This window comes from Astyanax mexicanus, chromosome 21 (assembly GCF_023375975.1).
Source record: "Astyanax mexicanus isolate ESR-SI-001 chromosome 21, AstMex3_surface, whole genome shotgun sequence".
In the NCBI taxonomy this organism is placed as follows: domain Eukaryota; kingdom Metazoa; phylum Chordata; class Actinopteri; order Characiformes; family Acestrorhamphidae; genus Astyanax; species Astyanax mexicanus.
This window is the reverse complement of record NC_064428.1, coordinates 41,675,554-41,696,180: the sequence shown is the minus strand read 5'-3', so window position 1 is coordinate 41,696,180 and position 20,627 is coordinate 41,675,554. Positions and strand designations below refer to the sequence as shown.

The 20,627-nt window shown below is 34.5% G+C and overlaps 2 protein-coding genes across 3 annotated transcripts in view; both read right to left on the bottom strand.

Annotated features, from left to right (window-relative positions):
• The window catches only part of LOC107197102 (cytochrome P450 3A56), a 29,532-nt gene extending 23,415 nt beyond the window's left edge, over window positions 1-6,117 (bottom strand). Inside the window, exons 1-8 of one of the 2 annotated variants that reach the window (XM_022674418.2) lie at window positions 5,947-6,117; window positions 5,187-5,280; window positions 4,392-4,444; window positions 2,749-2,848; window positions 2,321-2,434; window positions 1,760-1,848; window positions 785-933; window positions 525-652 (exon numbers count right to left, since the gene is read on the bottom strand). In XM_022674418.2, the coding sequence (XP_022530139.2) occupies window positions 525-652; window positions 785-933; window positions 1,760-1,848; window positions 2,321-2,434; window positions 2,749-2,848; window positions 4,392-4,444; window positions 5,187-5,280; window positions 5,947-6,017 (798 nt within the window). In that variant the 5' untranslated portion in view covers window positions 6,018-6,117. The remainder of the gene's footprint in view (window positions 1-524; window positions 653-784; window positions 934-1,759; window positions 1,849-2,320; window positions 2,435-2,748; window positions 2,849-4,391; window positions 4,445-5,186; window positions 5,281-5,946) is intronic. The other variant, XM_049469352.1, reaches the window with a different exon arrangement.
• A 2,191-nt stretch (window positions 6,118-8,308) lies between these two features.
• LOC103031034 (cytochrome P450 3A30) lies at window positions 8,309-18,718 on the bottom strand. Its single transcript, XM_022674420.2, has 13 exons — window positions 18,531-18,718; window positions 14,924-15,017; window positions 14,747-14,799; window positions 14,137-14,236; window positions 13,799-13,912; window positions 12,697-12,785; window positions 12,375-12,523; window positions 11,958-12,085; window positions 11,641-11,722; window positions 10,922-11,082; window positions 9,599-9,825; window positions 8,825-8,987; window positions 8,309-8,558 (listed from the first exon to the last, which is right to left on the bottom strand). Exons 1-13 carry the CDS (start codon window positions 18,599-18,601, stop codon window positions 8,478-8,480), a joined length of 1,512 nt encoding a protein of 503 aa, XP_022530141.2. The 5' UTR covers window positions 18,602-18,718; the 3' UTR covers window positions 8,309-8,477.
• Between the last annotated feature and the right edge of the window lie 1,909 nt (window positions 18,719-20,627).

Sequence of the window (20,627 nt, the reverse complement as noted above, 5' to 3'; positions counted from 1 at the left end):
GACCACTCAAAGATTTTGAAAACCTCTGGAATATAATCAAGAGGGAGATGGATGATCACAAACCATCAAACCACCAAACTGAACTGCTTGAATTTTTGCACCAGGAGTAAAGCAGCATAAAGTTATCCAAAAGCAGTGTGTAAGACTGGTGGAGGAGAACATGATGCCAAGATGCATGAAAAAACTGTGTTTAAAAACCAACCAGGATTATTCCACCAAATATTGATTATTTCTGAACTCTTAAAACTTTATGAATATGAACTTGTTTTCTTTGCATTATTTGAGGTCTGAAAGTTCTGCATCTTTTTTATTATTTCAGTCATTTCTCATTTTCTGTAAATAAATGCTCTAAATGAGAATATTTTTATTTGTAATTTGGGAGAAATGTTGTCTGTAGTTTTTAGAATAAAACAACAATGTTCATTTTACTCAAACATAAACCTATACATAGCAAAATCAGAGAAACTGATGCAGAAACTGAAGTGCTCTCTTCATTTTTTACAGATATGTATGTTTTTTTTTACCTTGTGATTTTTGGCCTTTCGCTCGGCTTTGATCTTCTTCAGGGAGACAAAAAAGAAGTCGGCCACCGCGGCGGGAAAAAGCGAGAATTTCATTTTCTCCAGCAGGGGAATGAGAAATGGGAACAGCCCTGAAACAGAACACAGGAACGTTCTAGATAAGGGTTCTCTCTCCACAGTGTTAGAAATAAATACGGAGGGGAGGTAGTTTTGCATTAATACAGTTGATGATTTAAAATACGATTATTAACACAGATAAACACCAGCGAGGAGGAATAAGGGGCTGAAAACATCGAAATCCAGGAGCTTCTTGATGTTGGTGACGAACGGGTCGTCAGGGTTGTTCATAGAGTCGATATCAACGCTGAACGCTGTACTCGTTATTACATCCATACTGTACGCTCCAAACACCCTGCACATATACAACAGCAAATCAGAAAGCAGGTATTATCTTACAGTATTAAATATATCGTTATATATATATATATATACAAGGATTGGAGAATGAAAGTGAAACACCTGGTTTTAGAGCACAATAATTGATTGTGGTGACGGACAGTTCTGGTGGAAACAGGAGAGTTGAGGTGCACATTGAATTCTGTGTGATTTGATCAGCCGTGGTTTTATGTTTTTTTGGATACAATCCGGGTTAGCACCCGAACATCCCTTTCAGACAGCATCCTCTTACAGCGTCCACAGTTAATCCTGTTGGATGTGGTTGGTCCTTCTTGGTGGTATGCTGACATTACCCTGGACACCGTGGCTCTTGATGCATCACAAAGACTTGCTGTCTTGGTCACAGATGCTCCAGCAAGACGCGCACCAACAATTTGTCCTCTTTTGAACTCTGGTATGTCTCCCATAATGTTGTGTGCATTGTAATATTTAGAGCAGAACTGTGCTCTTACCCTGCTAATTGAACCTTCACACTCTGCTCTTACTGGTGCAATGTGCAATTAATGAAGATTGAACACCAGGCTGCTCCAATTTAGCCATGAAACCTAAAATCCCACACTAAAATGATGACAGGTGTTTCAGTTTCATTGTTTAACCTCTGAATATACAGTGTATTTTCCATAAGTGCTAACCATAGAATAAAACAAGTTTAGCAGATAATTGGCTTTAAAAAAATTGTAAATGTTAGGCATGCAAAAGCTATAATTCTAATATTCCCTAAATAAATATTCAGCCACCAAATTCATTATTATTTACAGTGCAATTAAAATGATATAACTTACTCTTTAACTGCGACTCCCTCTGTGTTTTTACTGCTTTTCTCCAGGTTTTTAACTAAAGTGTTTGCGTGTGTCTGAATGATCCCGAACATCTACACAAATACATTTAGATCATTGTATATAATTTCTCACATTTATTATTATTTATTATTAACCTCTATTAACTCCATTACTTTTATTAATGTTTGCTAATCAGTAAAAAACTAAAAGTTTTTTTCTAGTTATTAAACACAAAATATATATAAATATAAAAAAGCTTTTCCTGTGATAGAAATTAGTAATAATATAGTTATAATAAAAAATAATACATCATTATTTTATATGTGATGTTAAACTAGAGACACTACAGACACAAACACAGACCAGAACAACTAATTATACCAAATAATTATCATTCTGCAGTTAATTAGTGTTAAATTAGAGGTTATTCAGCGTAAATTTGTATTAATTTGCATTATTTAGTATTATGTATTAATTAGAGGTTATTCAAGCTTAACAAGGGTTAATTAGTGTTAATTAAAGGTTAATCAGAGGTTAGTCAGAGGTCATTAGTGTTAATCACACCTCCTTCAGTCTGCCGCTGGTGAACGATGGTGAGAGATGGTTCCGGATTCTCTTCCAGTCCTCGTCTTTAGTGACGAACAGAGCGTCGTACAGCTCTCCGTTCATACCGAAATCCTGAGAACAGGAGCAGAAACAGCGGGGGGGGGGGGGGGGGGGGGGTTTATAGAGGTTAAATTCACGTTTATATCATTTATCTCAAGATTTCCTTTCACTGAAATAAAGCAGCCGAGCACAACTGCTGAAAATGAACCCCACACTATAATAATAATGATCCCCCCTCAGCCAAACTTTACACTCGGCACAGTGCAATCCTAACAACCGCCCAACCCCAACCCCTCATTCATCAGATTGCATTCCATAGTTTGCTAATGATACCAATAATACTAATAATAATAATATTACTAATACCATTAACTGAATGTTCTTACCCTCCTGTTGGTGAAGTAGGTGTAGCATTCTTTAACCAGGATTGATTTAACGATGGATTTATCCACAATACAGAGCACCCGATCCCTCCCCTCAAAAAAACTGAAAAAAAATGAAGAATCAGAATCAGAATCTTTTTTCGCCAAGTACCAGAAGTACAAGGATTTCAACATCAAAATAGAATAAAATATACAAACAAAACAAAAAATTACCAAGTGTAAGTAAAAATCCAAGTATACAAAATATAAAAAAATATAAGATAAAGTGCACTATGTGCTGAATAGATTAACTTTGTAGAAGACCGTAGATTATACAGTAGTTTATTATTTATTACAAATTATATGATAAAGTGTAGTAATGTATATAAACACTGTGAACAGAGCAAACACACAGCCCTGTAAATACAGCAGCTGATTCACAGTATTACAGTATTACACTGAAATTTACACAGATTTTTGTTCTCAGAACAGAAAATAAATATATATTAATGTCACCTGTGATCCTGGTGTTGCTTCTCCTCGCCTCATGAGGTCGCTCTCACCTCAGTACCACCACTATACTCACCTGTTGCCTGTTAGTAATTAGTATCTGTATACAGGGGTTGGAGAATGAAACTGAAACACCTGTCATCATTTTAGTGTGGGATTTTAGGTTTCATGTCTAAATTGGAGCAGCCTGGTGTTCAATCTTCATTAATTGCACATTGCACCAGTAAGAGCAGAGTGTGAAGGTTCAATTAGCAGGGTAAGAGCACAGTTCTGCTCTAAATATTACAATGAACACAACATTATGGGAGACATACCAGAGTTCAAAAGAGGACAAATTGTTGGTGCACGTCTTGCTGGAGCATCTGTGACCAAGACAGCAAGTCTTTGTGATGCATCAAGAGCCACGGTATCCAGGGTAATGTCAGCATACCACCAAGAAGGACCAACCACATCCAACAGGATTAACTGTGGACGCTGTAAGAGGAAGCTGTCTGAAAGGGATGTTCGGGTGCTAACCCGGATTGTATCCAAAAACATAAAACCACGGCTGATCAAATCACGCAGAATTCAATGTGCACCTCAAATCTCCTGTTTCCACCAGAACTGTCCGTCACCACAATCAATTATTGTGCTCTAAAACCAGGTGTTTCACTTTCATTCTCCAACCCCTGTATATATATACAATACTCTGAACTTTCTATGCAACGTCTTGTTTGGTTCTCCTTGCAATTTGAAGCGTTATTATCTACTTTTTGCTTTTCCGGTTATCTGACTCTTGCTCACGTACTTTGACTCTGTTTTTTTGGATAACTCCTCGCCTGCTTTGTTTATCTTGAGTTGCACTCTGTTAATAAAGCTGCATTTGGATTCTCACTCCTTGGTCTTATGTAACAATTAGCATTAGAGAAATGACTCATATAAAAATAAATAACATGTACAAATGAACACATCAGTACGTTTAAGCGTTTAATTTTAATTTAATGTTAATTTTATCATTTTCATTTTTTTATTTGGTGTTTTAATTCCAAAAAAAAATAAAACTTTCTTTTATTGTCCTGCTAGGGTTTGTTATTATTTTGTTTTGTTTCCATTTAACTTTAATAACAAATAAACAAGCAAACAAACAAACAAACAAACAAAAACAAATATATACTCACCCCCAAATCTTCCCATACTTCCTGTAGCACTCCATATCAAACACATGGAAACCCTAAAAACAATACATTTATATTAATATAAATAAACCACTGACAGGAACTGCAGCTGTGTGCAAAAGTAATGCACACTTAAATAAGCTTATTATTATTATTATTAAACAATTTATGAATTGTTTTATTATATGTCTATGATTTCATTATTGAGAATTTATTTAGTGATCAATTTAATTAACATTATACTTACTGAATCATTTTAACCTAATTAATTATAGATTATAAACATTATTGATGTTCAATAATGTTGTTAATATAATATTATCAGTGTAGACAGTTATTCATATGTATTCTGAATTGTTTATATGCACATATTTGATATGTGCAAATTCAATTTAATTTAAACTGTATTTCTTATGAGCACCAAATGATTATTCTGCAATAATCCATTATGATTAATATATTTTTCTATATATTAAAAATAATATTTAGTATTAGGCCAAACTGTTATAATAATTTAAATAAAAATAATGATATGTAAGATTGATATATTTTTTTTGTTTCATAACAATTCATTTTTTGAAGTTGTTATATAAGACCTCACTTAGTAAACAAATAATAAAATATTCTAAAAAGTACATCAACAATAATATTTCAATTTCAATTTCAGTTACTTAATTTACACATTTCTGTAACAGGTTCCACAGACTTTACACAAAACTGTATATAAATAATTATGATAAACAATAAACCTGCATTATTTGATTATAAATATAAAGCTTAATTGCTAATTAAACCCACCTTTCTGTATTCCAGTAAATTTCCGAAAACTGGAAGCGGTTTTGGTCCTGGAATTCCCAAATTTACAAAGAACTTATTGTTCCAGGTTCCATACCTGCAGAGTGTCACCAGAGTAATGAGGAAATATCAGAAATTATATGCATAATTATAGAGATTTAATAGGTTTAGTGTGAACAAGTGCATCATAAATTCCTGCTCTGAGTTTTTAAGACGATAAAATAGAGATAAAAACACTGTAAACTTGTAAAAGTGATGATCAAGCTTATTTAAAAAAAATCATTCATGTCTAAAAACGTATTAATTAATAGGTTTTAATTTAAGTAAAAAGCAGAAACAGTTCTTAAATTCAGTATTAAGTCAGTATTTCTGAGTACCTTTGAGTCCCCTTTCTTTTAAATAATTAATTTAGTCATTTATTCAAATGGTTGCTTAAATATGTTTAACTTAAACTTTAAAAGCTTTAAAATAAAAATACAAAAATGGAAAAATATATACTTTTTAACTAAATACCATTTTAAGTAAAATAAATAGCTTATAAATGTAAAACAATTACTTTTTATTTATAAAAGTTTGACATTTTACTTTCAACTTATACAAGCATAAAAACTCACTTTTCAATTTTAAACCTATAAATCATTTTTATGTTTTTTTCTTTCTGTAAAACTAATTTTTCAATATAATTTGAATATGAATAAACTTGTGTGAAGTGTGTAGTGAAGTGGATTCACTAGTGTATTACAGTAATAGTGAGTAATCTTACAGCAGCAGGAGGCTGGTGAACAGCAGCAGCAGAGTCCAGGTCTCCGCCGAGAAAATCCAGAAATAATCCATCAGATCTGACTGAACTCGGTCCTGCAGAACCTCCAGACGGGACAGTAATAACCAGGACGTCCTGCAGTACAGCAACCTTTAAATCCCCAACCTGCAGGTTAATGATTACCAACACACACACACACACACACACACCATACACACACACACATAAAAGTTCCTGAAATAAAAAATATTTTCTATTAGAGCTTCAACTAATGATTATTTTGGTAGTCGACTAATCTGATTATTATTTTTTCGATTAATCGATTAGTAAGCTATTATTTCTGCCATCTCTAAAAACACCAGAAACAGCTGAACATGAGATTTAAAAGGAATTGAATTGTCTAGATTTAGTTTAAATGTAGAAAAGTTCTGATATTTAGTGAGTAAATATGTAATCTGTTGAGTTTGGGCACTTTTGGAGACACAGATTAAGTTGAGTGTAAACTGTGTGATTAAGAAATTTACCCCCATTTATCTCCCTTTGCACTTCTGTTCCCAGCACTTTGTGTAATGCAGTACTGTTACAAATGAACGATAAATTAACAATTACATTTTTAATCGTTGCAGCCCTACTTTCTATGCACTTATTTCTCATTAATTTAAACTGAAACAGCTGTTCAGAACCTCATGTTTATTAAACCTATTAAAAACTAAGAAATTGCATTAGTAAAACAGGAAACAAGGTTACATTAATTTAGAGCACTTATAACAGTATATAAAAACATGGTTAAATGGTTCTGTTATGTCTTGACTAATTATTAATTGATACTAGTTAAGAAAATTAATCCCCCCTCTACCAAACTTTACACTTGGCACAGTGCATATTACAGGAGTAAAAATGTTATAAATTATAATAAATAAAAAATATATATTTAATTTTAATTTATTCTCATTAACACTTTGAGATCGGGCTTCACTTTACATACAAAAACAAAACATCTACATCCATCTATAACTTCCATCCATTCATACCCACATTATACACACATACAAACACATGCACACACACACGTGTAGACATATGCACCTATATTTTAAAATACATAATAACAGTTATCCATCTTCTAACAAAAATTAAATCGGAAGCTTTAATTTAAACTGTGCGGTTATATGTTTCATCATGTAGACATATTTCTGTAACTTTCTTTTAATATTTAAACATAAATGACAAAAGTAAATTTTAACTTTCAAAAAGTATGAAAACTTACTTTTAAAACATAAAATTTAAATTAAAACAAAATGGTCCGGTAAACACAACTGTACTGTAACATCTCTAATATGTAGAAAAAAAACTTTTAATATGTAATTTTTACTACTTTTAATTCTTAAAATTACAATTACAGATAAATAGATAATTTTTGTTATAAAATGAAATGTTGAATACATTTTAGAAAGACTGTAGCAAACTTCAGATTACAAATTAACAGAAGACTACAATTTTAGTTTGTGAAGTGTTTTTACAATGAAAGTCAAAACATTTAATTTATATTTTATTTAACGAAAATTTGCATTTGAACTGTAAACACAACGTTATAAAAAAGACACTTGAATATTTACAGTTAAAAACTATGAAGTCTGTGTTTGAATAAAAATAAATGGTCTTACATTTTATATCTTTAGAAATGTCATCTTTTTAAAATCACTGTTTATCCTGTTACACTTTTAAAGGTTTAACCTATTTATTAGAAACTCATATTTGAAATGTTGTGTTCGGGTGAGACAGGAGCACCAGGGTAAACTTTGCCCTCGGCGGAGTGCATATATATATATATATACAGCATATATCAGTAACAGTTCAGGGAGCAGATGATCAATAACCTAAAATTATAAACTCACTGCTGCTTATCATCACTGCCATGCAAAAACCTCATATGTCTAAAAACAACAACTTTACATGAGATCTTAACTATTCATAACTAACCAAGCTAAATAAAACTAAGCTCAATAAACTGACAAAAACTAAAATCTAGTAAACTAAATAAAACTAAAACTAACACTAAAACTGCAACTAACTTACAAAGCTAACTATAACTATCTTAACTAAAACTAACTACCTTACTTACTAACTAAAACTATAAATACAGCTGCTGTAAACTGTACTTAACTTTATTTTTATGTATGAAGTTAGTTAAAAGTTAAGTTGTCTGAAACAGAGAATAGCTGACATAACAATATAAATAATATAAATATATATTTTTAATATAAACCATAATTAAGGGTTATTTAACATAATATTAACATATCAAATTTCTGAAATTCCACTGTAAATAAAAAGACACTTGCACAGCGTTAATGTGTTTAATGTATTTAATGTGTTTAATGTATTTAATGTGTTTAATAGTGAGTTTAATGATCTTCAGTATAAACAGTATAAACATTCTGAGGAAGTTAGTAAGGAGTAAAGTGAGGACGGTGAGGTGAGGTAGCCGCAGGTTCAGCAGAGTTTATGAGATAAACAGGTAATTTTTACACTTATTAAACTTTCCTAGGAATGAACTTCAGCTTAATCGGGTCTTTAGGAGCCAGGAGTCCAGAGATCCCCAGTTCTAGTGGAACCTAAGCAGAGAGAGAGAACAGTCAGATACAGAATCTAGAACATACTTTCTGTTCAATTCTATAACATTTAATTAAATGTTAAAACAGGATGCATAACCGGTTTCCTCCCTTTCATTAAATACACAAATGTTCTGATCTGCTGCCCACTTAAACATTTTCTTAACTTTATAACTTTTGATTTGTAGAACATTCAATCTGAACATGTTTAACATAAAAAACTTTGTTTTTCAGATAAATTATTATTGTATTGTTATTTTAGATCTAACCTTGGTTTCTTCGCTAAGGATGACATCGAATCTCTGCAGGATCTCTACGATGGCGAGCTTAATGGTAACCAGAGCGAATCTCATCCCGATACAGTTTCTGGGTCCAGAACCGAAAGGCATGTAGACAAAGGGGTCAATATTCTCCTTATTCCCCTTAGTGAACCTGCGGAGGAACAAGACATAAAATGAAAGCAAATTTTACAACAAATTTAAAACATTCTACAACAAATTTTAAATGTTCTATACTAAGAGAGATCTACCACAAATTTAAAACGTTCTACAACAATTTTAAACCATTCTACCAAAACATTTTAAGGTTTTACAACACATTTAAAATGTTATATAACAAATTTTAAATATTCTACCACAAATTTAAAATATTCTACAACAAATAAAATATATTATACAACAAATTTAAAACGCTCTACAACAAACTTAAAATGATCTACCACAAATTTCAAACATTTTACAACAAATTTAAAGATGTTCTACAACAAACATAAATCGTCTATAACAAAATCTACCACATTTACCACAAATTTAAAACATTCTACCACAATTTTTATAATTTCTACAACAAATTTTATCCTATAATAAATTTAAAATTGTAATAAAAACAAATCGTAAGAAATGTGAATTTTTATTGAGTACAGTTGAATTTCTTTTGCAGATACATAAAAGAATCTTATTTACAAAGGTATAATTAGATACAAGTTTTAATAAAACAGTTCTGTATTTTAGACCCGACTGTAGTGAGTGTGTTTGGTTCTGTACCTCTCGGGTTTAAAGGTGTCTGGTTCGGGCCAGTACTCCGGGTCTCGGTGGAGGGGGAACACCGGTGCCAAGACGACGGTGTTCTGAGGAATGGTGAGTCCGTTAATCTCCACCGTCTTTTTACAGACTCTCTCCAGACGAGCAGCCGGAGGATATAACCTCAGAGACTCGCTCAGAGCAGCGTCCAGATAATCCATATTCATCACGGCGTCGTACTGAATCAAACTCTACATACACAGAACAGCAGCTCAAAGGTCTGTTTTCACACGTTTGTTGTCCGAACATTTGTTAAAATAAAACATTAATCTGGGTAGAATCTGGTATTTTTGGTAAACTACGCATCCGTTCTGTTCGATGTTCCTCAGGGGTCTACTCTTTGCCCTGTTAACTTCATAAACTTCAAATTAAACACAGTATAATATAAAAAATAAAGCTTCCAAACATCCAAACATGGTGGTAGTTTATTTTTTCATGCACACTTAATGTAAGTAAGACCCAGAAGAGAACACAATAAACCCAGAAATACACGAGCTTGAGTTTGACAGGACTGATTTGTTGTAAAATAAAGGTGGTTGTTATGGTATCCAAGCTTGTTGCCATGATGTCAGTAAGTGGCTGCTAAGTGTGTAACTATAATACTGCTTGATGGTGGATAAGCAGTGCTAAGTTGTTGCACTGGTGTTGCTAAGAGGTTGCTATGGTATCGAAAGGGGATTGGACTGGTGTTGCTTAGTTGTTGCTGTGCTCTCCTAATGTAAGTGCTGGTAGTGGTGTTCCTAAGTTATGAAGTTGTTGCACTGGTGTTGTTAAGTGGTTGCTGCTGTGTCCTGGGCTATTGCAATAGTGTTGCTAAGTGGTTGCAAAGTAGTTGCACTGTTGTTGCTAAGTGGTTGCTCCGCTGTCTTACTGTCTATGCTTACAGTGGTGTTGCTAAGTGGTTACACTGGTGTTGCTAGGTGGTTGTTGTGGTATGCTAAGTGGTTACACCAGTGTTGCTAAGTGGTTGCTACTGTATTCTGGGTTATTGCTATAGTGTTGCTAAGTGTTTGCAACGTGGTTGAAGATGGTGATGATAGAGGGTTGATTTGGTATTCCAGGTGGTATCCCACGGCGTCCACTGTTTTACTGATCGTATTTATTTGGATGTGGATTATTTGATGTGTTTAGGTTATAAAGCTGGTCTGTTTTAAACTGTTCACACGTATGGATTTACCAGACTGTTTACAGACTGTTACAGCCCCCTCTCAGTCAGACAGATAATTTTCACTTGCTCTGCTGTAACCCAGGTTTAATCTACTAACAAAGATAAAAATGAAGAGTTACCTCATTGGGGATGGTCTGGTCGATCTCCTGCTGGAGTTTCTTCATGGTCTCAGGGTTGGTGGCGATGTTGTAGAAGAAGAAGGACAGAGTGCTGCTAGTCGTCTCATAACCAGCAAAGATAAAGATCATGGACTGGGACAGGATCTCATGATCAGTCAGACCTACAGGGATAAAAACAAAAGTATCTCAGATGCTACTTTTGGGTTTGGTATCCTCTGGTGAGAGATTTATGACTGCTAAACATTTATCTGTGACACACTCAAAGACATTTTGCTTAGTTGATAGACTTTGAAAGGTGGTGCATCACTGAACTGAGTAATGTGAGCTGGACTGAAGAGTTCACAATGTAAACTGCTGGTGTGGACTGAAGAGTTCACACTGTAAACTGCTGGTGTGGACTGAAGAGTTCACACTGTAAACTGCTGGTGTGGACTGAAGAGTTCACAGTGTAAACTGCTGGTGTGGACTGAAGAGTTCACACTGTAAACTGCTGGTGTGATTGATGATCTGAGGAGCATCTTATACGACAGTCGACAGACACACATGTTGCTGCCAACTGATATCATTTTCCAGCAGGATAATTCTCACCCACACACAGCAAGGGTTTCCCAGAAATATCTCTACCCAATACTTTAAGCATATGTCCTAGAAAATGTTTAAATACAGTGTAAAAATGCCTTAAATTAGACTAAAATAAATAAAAGAACTAAAGATAATACCGTGGATCGCCCCTTTATCGTGATGCTCCACTTTCTCTGACTTCTGAGAGTCGATCATCAGCTGCAGGAAATCCACTCGCTTCTACAGAGCCACAGACAGAATGCCAGACAGGTAGTCAGATAGATAGATCGATAGACAGGCATATAGAGAGACAGGTAGGCAGACAAGCAGAGAGACAGAAGGTGAGAGAAAGAGAGAGACAGACAGACAGATAGACAGGTAGGCAGATGAGCAGTATCAACAGGTCATAATAAGCATGGTCCAGGATCGTACCTAAATGGGATTTATACTGTATGTATATAAATTAAGATAATACCTTATTATCTGAAGAGACACGCTGGGATTTAATCTTCTTAAGAGCGGCATAAAAGAAGTCCATCACTGCTGGAGGGAAGAAGCAGAAGTTCATTTTCTCCAGAACCGGGGCGATGAAGGGGAACAGCGCTAAAAAAAAGAAGAGCAGTATTTAACCCATCTTATTAGTAATAAAAATAAAACATGCATATACAGTACTGTCTATACATGGTCTATATTGCTTTATACTCTAGGAAATGACAGTGTAATTTAGAACAGTTGTCTTTGAACTTCAATTCAAGTTACCTGTAATAATTATCTAGAACTTAATAACCTAGTGCTTTATAGTATGTATCCTACATTTCCCCAGTTAGTTCCTATAACCTGTATGTAATGCTAGTAGAATGCTAGCTTGGTAATATTAGAAGTGAGGTATTACCAACGGCGACAAAGAGTGGGTTGAGGAAGTCGAACTTTAGCATCTTCTTGATGTTGGTGACGAACGGATCGTCTGGGTTGTTGAGGGAGTCGATGTCCACGCTGAACGCCGTACTGGTCACCACGTCCATACTGTATGCTCCAAAAATTCTGAAGTTATAACCAAAACAAATTAGGACAGTTCAGGGACATGTCTTATTCTAAAGGTGCTCTAGTATTTATGAACAGTTTGATTCATTTGGTCAATTACAAGAGAGGGCAGGGATTTTTTTCCCAGCCCTGCTATATCTGAGCTGTGATTGGCCGGTGGAGCTGATACTCACTCTTTGATGTCTGCTGCTTCTCCTCGTTTGGAGGTCTTCCCCAGGTTCTGAACTAAAGTGTGGGAATGGGTCTTCATGATACCGAACATCTGAAACACAGCCTTGATTATCCCATCTGTTCACCAGACTAACATTTTAAATAAAACAATATACAGTAATATTTATTTAACATTTGTTAAAAATAAAACATTAATCTAGGTATTATTTAATAATAAATAAATTGGTACAAGCCCATTCTGTTTGATGTTCCTCAGGGATCTAGTCTTTGTCCTGTTAACTTAATGTAATACAATATATTATACAATATAAAATGAAGCTTCCAAACGTAGTGGAAGTAGTTTTTTTTTCATATACACTTACTGTAACTAAGACCCACAAAAAACACAAGAACAAGTGGTAGCGGGCAAGCTGTCAAGCAATACACTTGAGTTACTGCTTGACAGCATAGCTTGAGTTTGACAGGGCTGATGAGATGTAACATAAATGTGGTTGTTATGTTATCCCAGGTGGTTGCTGCGATGTCAGTAGTTTTGACAATTCAGCATAAATTTGTAATTTTTTCTTGGAATGTACTGCCATGCAAAAGTTGGTCTAGTGCTTTTCTAGAGTTTGTGCCGCACAGGTAACAAGTCAATTCCTTGAACTTATTAAATCAGAATCTGTGGAATACCAACTTTTAAGTTCTGGGTAATTATTTTGGGCATTGTTTCTATAGGTTCTAGTTTTGAATTGTATAACTTGACATTCTTAAAATAACTATCTAATACTTCAGTTTGTACTGCACACTCATTACATTACATTACATTACATTACATTACATTTGGCAGACGCTTTTGTCCAAAGCGACTTACAATAGTCAAGTACAATGTAAAATAAGTTTAAAGGTAAAACATCTTTGGATAGGGATAAAAGGAGGTCAAAGGGGAATAATAGGATAGAGGAGTGAAGGAGGGGAAGAAGGAAATGAGGTTAATCCAAAGTTAAAGTCTAGAACACAATGTTCTGCAAAACAAACCCCAACTGATCAAACACCAGTTAAATGGGATATCAAATCTCTCTAACACACTGTTCCAGTACCACCCACCCACCGGTGCCGACCCACCTCCTTCAGTCTGCCACTGGTGAAGGATGGAGAAAGAACACTGCGGATTCTCTTCCAGTCGTCGTCCTCTATGATAGACACGGCGTCGTACAGCGGCCCGTTCAGACGAAAGTTCTGATTCACAGAGAGCAGCAAAACCAGTTAGCAGCTTTATAACTCTTTTTACAACCAATACATTAGTTATATTTTATATAGTATAAATAGGAGGTAAAAGTGCTTTCCCACTGCCCTATAAATAGAAACTGGATCAATCACTAAAGACGACACTCTACCCCTCTAACCCAAGAAAAATCAGGACTTTATGGCATTTTATGAAACAGGAGCATGGTGAGGTATACCCGCCGGTTGGTGAAGAGGGAGTAACACTCTTTAATGAGGATAGTCTTCAGGATTTCTCTGTCCATAATACACAACACCGGTTGGCGGGCGTCGTATATACTGAAAAACAAACAATGCCACACATTCTGAATACATTTACTGAGATATTTCATAAAATCTACATTGATCTGAGAAAACCATAATTGATTATCACTATGTCCATTTCTCAGCTGCACCTGTAGATCATCAGGTAGATATTGCAGCACTAACTGTTCTTCTTGGCTGTCCACTAGCGGCGCAGTAAAGCTACCATGCTAATTCTCTGAACTTGTAAATGAGTAACAGTGTGATAAGGAAAGTGCATTATAGGCAGATTACTCAGGTTATTATTCAAGCTTATCGAGCAGTTCATGCAGCTCTACATCTCTTATCAGGTCAGGAATGTGGAAATTAATGGACGTGCCAAAGTCAACATTAATGGCATACAGTATATACATCAAAATACATTCACATGAAAGCCACACTAAATGGCCAGGATGTACAGTACATGGTATTTTGCAGCCCTATGTTTGTAATAAAACAGTACATTATAAAAAACACATTATAATAAACTGGTTTCAGTGTACTCACCCCCAAACTTTCCCATACTTCTTAAAGCACTCCAAATCAAAATTTTGGAAGCCCTAAAGAAAATGTACAATTTTATTTTAATAATTTGTTTATATTTCTTAAATATAGTGCATTTTATAGAGGACCTAAAATGTGAGCCTGACAATGAAAAGTACACATATATACTTTCTATTTTACCTGTTTATATTCTAACATGGTTCCGATGAAGGGTAAAGGTTTAGGACCTGGGACTCCTATCCTTTGAAAGAAGCCATGAGGCCAGTATCCATACCTGAAAATGACAATAACAGCCATGCTAATGAACTAAGTATTTATTCAAAAAGTACAATTAAACATATCTGTAGTGTTTATATAATTTGTAAAAAAATATATAGCATTACATACTACTAAGATTTGTATACAGTCGTTTTTAATTAAAACAAAATCCCAGTATATTTCATCGCTTATTGAGAAAAATAGAGACAATCCTAGATTCCTTTTCACTACTGTGGCTAAACTCACCGGCAGTCAAAAACAAACTAGCTCCGTTATCCCTGCCGACATTAATAGTAATGATTTCATGAAGTTCTTTGATGATAAAATTAATAGCATTAGACAAAAAAATCAGTATCACCCCCAAAATTTACTTATAGATATCGATGAATGCTGCTCCAGCTCTGAGACACACCTAGAGTGTTTCAGCCCGGTTACAGAAAAAGATTTACTTAGTGTAATTAACTCATCAAAATCAACATCATGTATATTAGATCCAGTACCCACACAATTATTGAAACAGGCACTGCCAAAGGTGGGAAAATCATTACTAGAAATAGTAAATTCATCCCTTAGCATGGGCTACGTACCCAATTCTCTTAAATTGGCGGTCATTAAGCCCATTATCACAAAGCCAAATCTGGACCCCCGCGAGCTTGCTAATTATAGACCAATTTCTAATCTTTCCTTTATAGCCAAAATCCTAGAAAAAATTGTGTTTAACCAGCTGCACTTGTATCTACAAAGTAATAGTATGCATGAGGTTTTTCAATCTGGATTTAGACAAAACCATAGTACTGAAACAGCTTTACTTAGATTAACTAATGATTTACTTTCAGCTCTTGACAGGGGCAGTAATGCCATCCTTGTACTGCTAGATCTAAGTGCTGCCTTTGACACCATAGATCACGCTATTCTACTTGATAGGTTAGAAAATCTTATAGGAATTAAAGGATCAGCCCTCACCTGGTTCAGATCTTATCTGAGAGATCGATTCCAGTTTGTTTACTTAAATAACGAATGCTCTTATCAGTCTAGAGTAAAATATGGTGTCCCTCAAGGATCAATACTGGGTCCATTACTCTTTACTCTTTATATGCTACCACTGGGTAAAATTATCCGTAGGCATGGTATTAACTTTCACTGCTATGCTGATGACACGCAACTTTACATATCTGCTAAACCCAACGAGGAGCTCTGTATAAATCAAATAACAGACTGTATTAAAGACATAAAAAATTGGATGACACACAACTTTCTCTTACTTAATTCTGATAAAACTGAGGTCCTTCTATTAGGTCCTAATATTGATAAAAACATAAATGTTAATACTGTAGACATAGACGGTCACTTAATTATACCTGGTAAAAGTGTGAGAAACCTTGGGGTCATCTTTGACCCAATTCTTTCGTTTGATGCTCACATATGTAGCATAGTCAAAATTGCATTCTTCCATTTAAGAAATATAGCTAAAATCTGCAGTATACTCTCTCTGGAAGATGCTGAGAAGCTGGTACATGCATTCATAACCTCCAGGCTGGACTACTGCAATGCGTTGTTGGCTGGAAGTCCACATAAATTACTCCATAAACTCCAGCTAGTTCAGAATGCAGCCGCAAGAGTGCTTACCAGAGCTAGAAAGTTCGATCACATTACACCTATTCTTTCATCCCTACATTGGCTACCTGTTAGATTTCGTATAGATTATAAAATACTTCTCCTGACGTATAAATCCCTTAATGGTCTGGCCCCGCATTATCTACAGGAACTCCTTACTCCTTACAATCCGCCGCGTTCACTCCGCTCTCAAGACGCTGGCCTGTTATTAGTCCCGCGTATTAGAAAAACTATGCAGGAGGAAGAGCGTTCTTTTATAAAGCTCCCCAACTTTGGAATAGCCTCCCTATTAATATACGGGACTCAGACACACTCTCAATCTTTAAATCTAGACTCAAAACATTTCTATTTGCTCAAGCTTTTGAGTAATGTCTCATTACAATTTTCTTCCTCTTACAGCTTATCCAGCAAATATAAACCCTGTCCTAATCATCTGCTTTCTCTTTCTCTCCCCATGTCCTGAGCTGCTGCTGCCAGTGCCCATCCCACTCCAGCAGAGTTTCATAAAACCATTCTAACCCCTTTTTCTTTCCTCCCCTCTCTGTTCTCTCTCTCTCTGTCTTTCTCACATGTGCTGAGACACCTGGCCGGCCGGTCTTCCTGGATGTGTCCGTCTGTGGTTCCAGCTTTCAGGAATCAGCCCTGTCCTTCTACTCATCAGAATTATTTCACAACCCTTCTAACTTCTGCTTTTTTTCTCTTCCTTTCCTTTCTGTTTTCTCTATCTATCTCTTTTACATGTATGGAGATGCTGTTCCTGATGTTCCCAGCCTGGCCCTCCACTGCCCGCTGTGTTGTTCTCCGGCTCTGCAACCCTGCACTGATTACCATTAACACACTCAGTATCTGTTTCTGTATTAGCCATAGCTCTATAGTTTGTGCCCATCACATTCTTATATTCATAAATTAGTACCTGTTATATTAGCCATAGTTCACATTAATTCTCTGTACTGTTGTTTTGTTCTGTTATTTGTTTGTTGTTTGTTTGTACTGAGCGGGTCGACCCGAGTAGGATGGGTTCCTCGGACTGAGTCTTGGTTCCTTCCAAGGTTTCTTCCTCTTAAAGGGAGTTTTTCCTTGCCACTGTGTCACCATAAAATCAGCATCTCTGTGGTGCTGCTCATAAGAGGCGTGGACCTGTTTTTCCTGTAAAGCGGCTTTTTGACAACCTTTGTTGTAAAAAGAGCTATATAAATAAAATTGAATTGAATTGAATTGAATCGTTTATTAAAGGACTTTACACCACTATTGTAGGTTACTATAGTTTACTACTAGACAGTACACCAGTATTATAGGTTAGTATACAGTAGTTTACTATAGGATAGAACATAGGTATTATTATACTGAATTATATTCAATTCTCGAAGCAGATTCACAGAGAAAACATATATAAAAACTAAAATGTAAAAGTACATTTTGACAAGTTATCTAAAGTTAATATTTTAAACCAGCTTCAGTTGAACATATTTCTGAAAGGAAATCTATATATTTTGTTCATACAGCAGTTAAGTTTTTAAAGAACAAAAGGAAAAACTTTAATTTTAATGTATAGTACAAGTTCTATATAACTAAAATGCTAAATCCTAAAAAAAAAGTTTATTCCAGAAGTTCAGGATGAAAAGTTATTGTTTTTAAGTTGTATTTGCTTGAAAGTTTCATATATATTATGAAAAAAAAAATAATAATAATTAGCTTAATTGTTATTTTGATGTAATTAGAAGTATTGTAATAAAGTATACTCTTATTATGTACAGTATAGATGTTTTTTATTGTTTAATTACATATAATGGTTATTAAACTACAGGTTTGCTAATAAAGCAGAAGTGCTGAAAAGCCCGACAGTCAGGAGTCAGCTGACACTGTTTTTCTTGTAGTTTTTGAACAGAATCGGATCAGTAATACTGAATAAACTTACAGAACCAGCAGGCTGAAGAACAGCACCAGCAGAGCCCAGGTCTCTGCAGAGAAGATCCAGATATACGCCATCAGAACCTCAGTGTCCCCAGATTGAGTTCAGGTCCTGATATTCCTGTGTGTAGTCTGAGAGTGGAAGTCCCACTACAACTTCCTATAGAACACAGTGCTTATATACTATTATTCACACACACAACACACACACACTCTCTCTCTGTCTCTCACACACACACACACCTACACACACACATAAAACTCATGAACACACACACACACATGTTGATTTTGTTATCATTGTGAGGACCTTCCATTCACTCTAGCTAATTTGTACCAGACCTAAACCTAAATCTAACCTTAAAATCAGTGTGCAAAATGAATACATTTTCAATAATCTCATTAAAGTTAAGATTTTAAAATTAAAGTAAAACTTGTGAGGACCACCACCAAAATGTCCTCAAAAAACAATTTGTGACACACCATTATGCTTATCAGGACATCTGGTCCTTACAAAGGTAGCAAAACCTGCGCATGCACACACACTCACACACTGCTAAGCAACGAAGGTATACGTCATCTTCAGCTCTTTAAACACTCCCCCTGTCACGCACACACTTTCTTAATGTTGCGCAATAACACACTCCAATACTGTAACAAGATTCTTAACTTATACATTTAAATATACACGAAAAAAAATCATGTATAAATTGGAGTAATTTAGTTTTAATTGTTTCTTTGTGTCACAGCATACTTGTTTACATTTAATACATTTCAATTGTTTACATTACATTCAACACTGTGTAACAATGCATATTTCAAGATTTATTCTGAATTAAATAGTTTTAAACTAGCTTAAAATTTAGTTTGATGTGTAAGCGAAATTTATTTTGAAATTTAATTTAATGTGGAAGTGAAATTTTATTTGAAATTTCGTTTGATGTTTTTGAATTTGAGTTTAATGTGTGTGAAATTTTATTAGATACCAGTAAAAATTATTTAGAAATTTAGTTTAAATGTAAGTAAAATGAAAAGTGAAATTTTGTACGCAAATTCATTTGTTTGAAATTTAGTTTGATGTGTAAATGTAATTTTGTATGAAATTTGTGTTTGATGTTGATTTAAATGTGTTTGAAATTTAGTTTGGTGTGTAAGTGAAAGTTTTTATGAAATATAGTTTGGTGTGATTTTTTAATAAAATTTTGTTCAAGGTGTAATTTAATTTTGTATAAAAATTTTTTTTAAATTTAGTTTGATGTGATTTTTTTAAAAAAATCTTGTTTAAGGTTTAAGTTAAATTTTGTATAAAAAATTTTGTTCAAAATGTTTTCAGTGTGATTTTGAAACACTGGGGTTGCTCTGAGGGTTAGTGGAGGTATGGTATGGTATCAGACTGGTTACAGATCTGCTGTTAAACTGGTTTCCAGCGTTGGTCCAGTAGATAATGCTGTGGGGGCGAGGTTTAGAGTTTATACAGGCTGAGGGGCGGGGCTGAGCAGGATGTTATGTAATCGGGGGAGCTGCTGAACTCTGGGTACTTTCACACACATTTCACACATTTCACACATTTCACAACATAAAAACAGATATATTTATTACTAATATCAATTTTAATCAAAGAAAAATTATTAGTACAGAATTTACAGCATTTATATACTAATTAATTCACAGTGGATGCTAAATAGTTCTTAGCAGACACTTAATTTGTAGTAGTTACTAAATAAATCACAATGAATGCTAAAAAATAAGATAAAAGAGCACTTAAAAATGATGAGTTTCTTTGATTTTAGCAAATTAAAAACCTCTGGAATAAAATCAAGAGGAAGATGGATGATCACAAACCATCAAACCACCAAACTGAACTGCTTGAATTTTTACACCAGGAGTAAAGCAGCATAAAGTTATCCAAAAGCAGTGTGTAAGACTGGTGGAGGAGAACATGATGACAAGATGCATGAAAAAAAAAACTGTAATTAAAAAACAGGATTATTCCACCAAATATTGATTATTTCTGAACTCTTAAAACTTTATGAATATGAACTTGTTTTCTTTGCATTATTTGAGGTCTGAAAGCTCTGCATCTTTTTTTTATTTCAGTCATTTC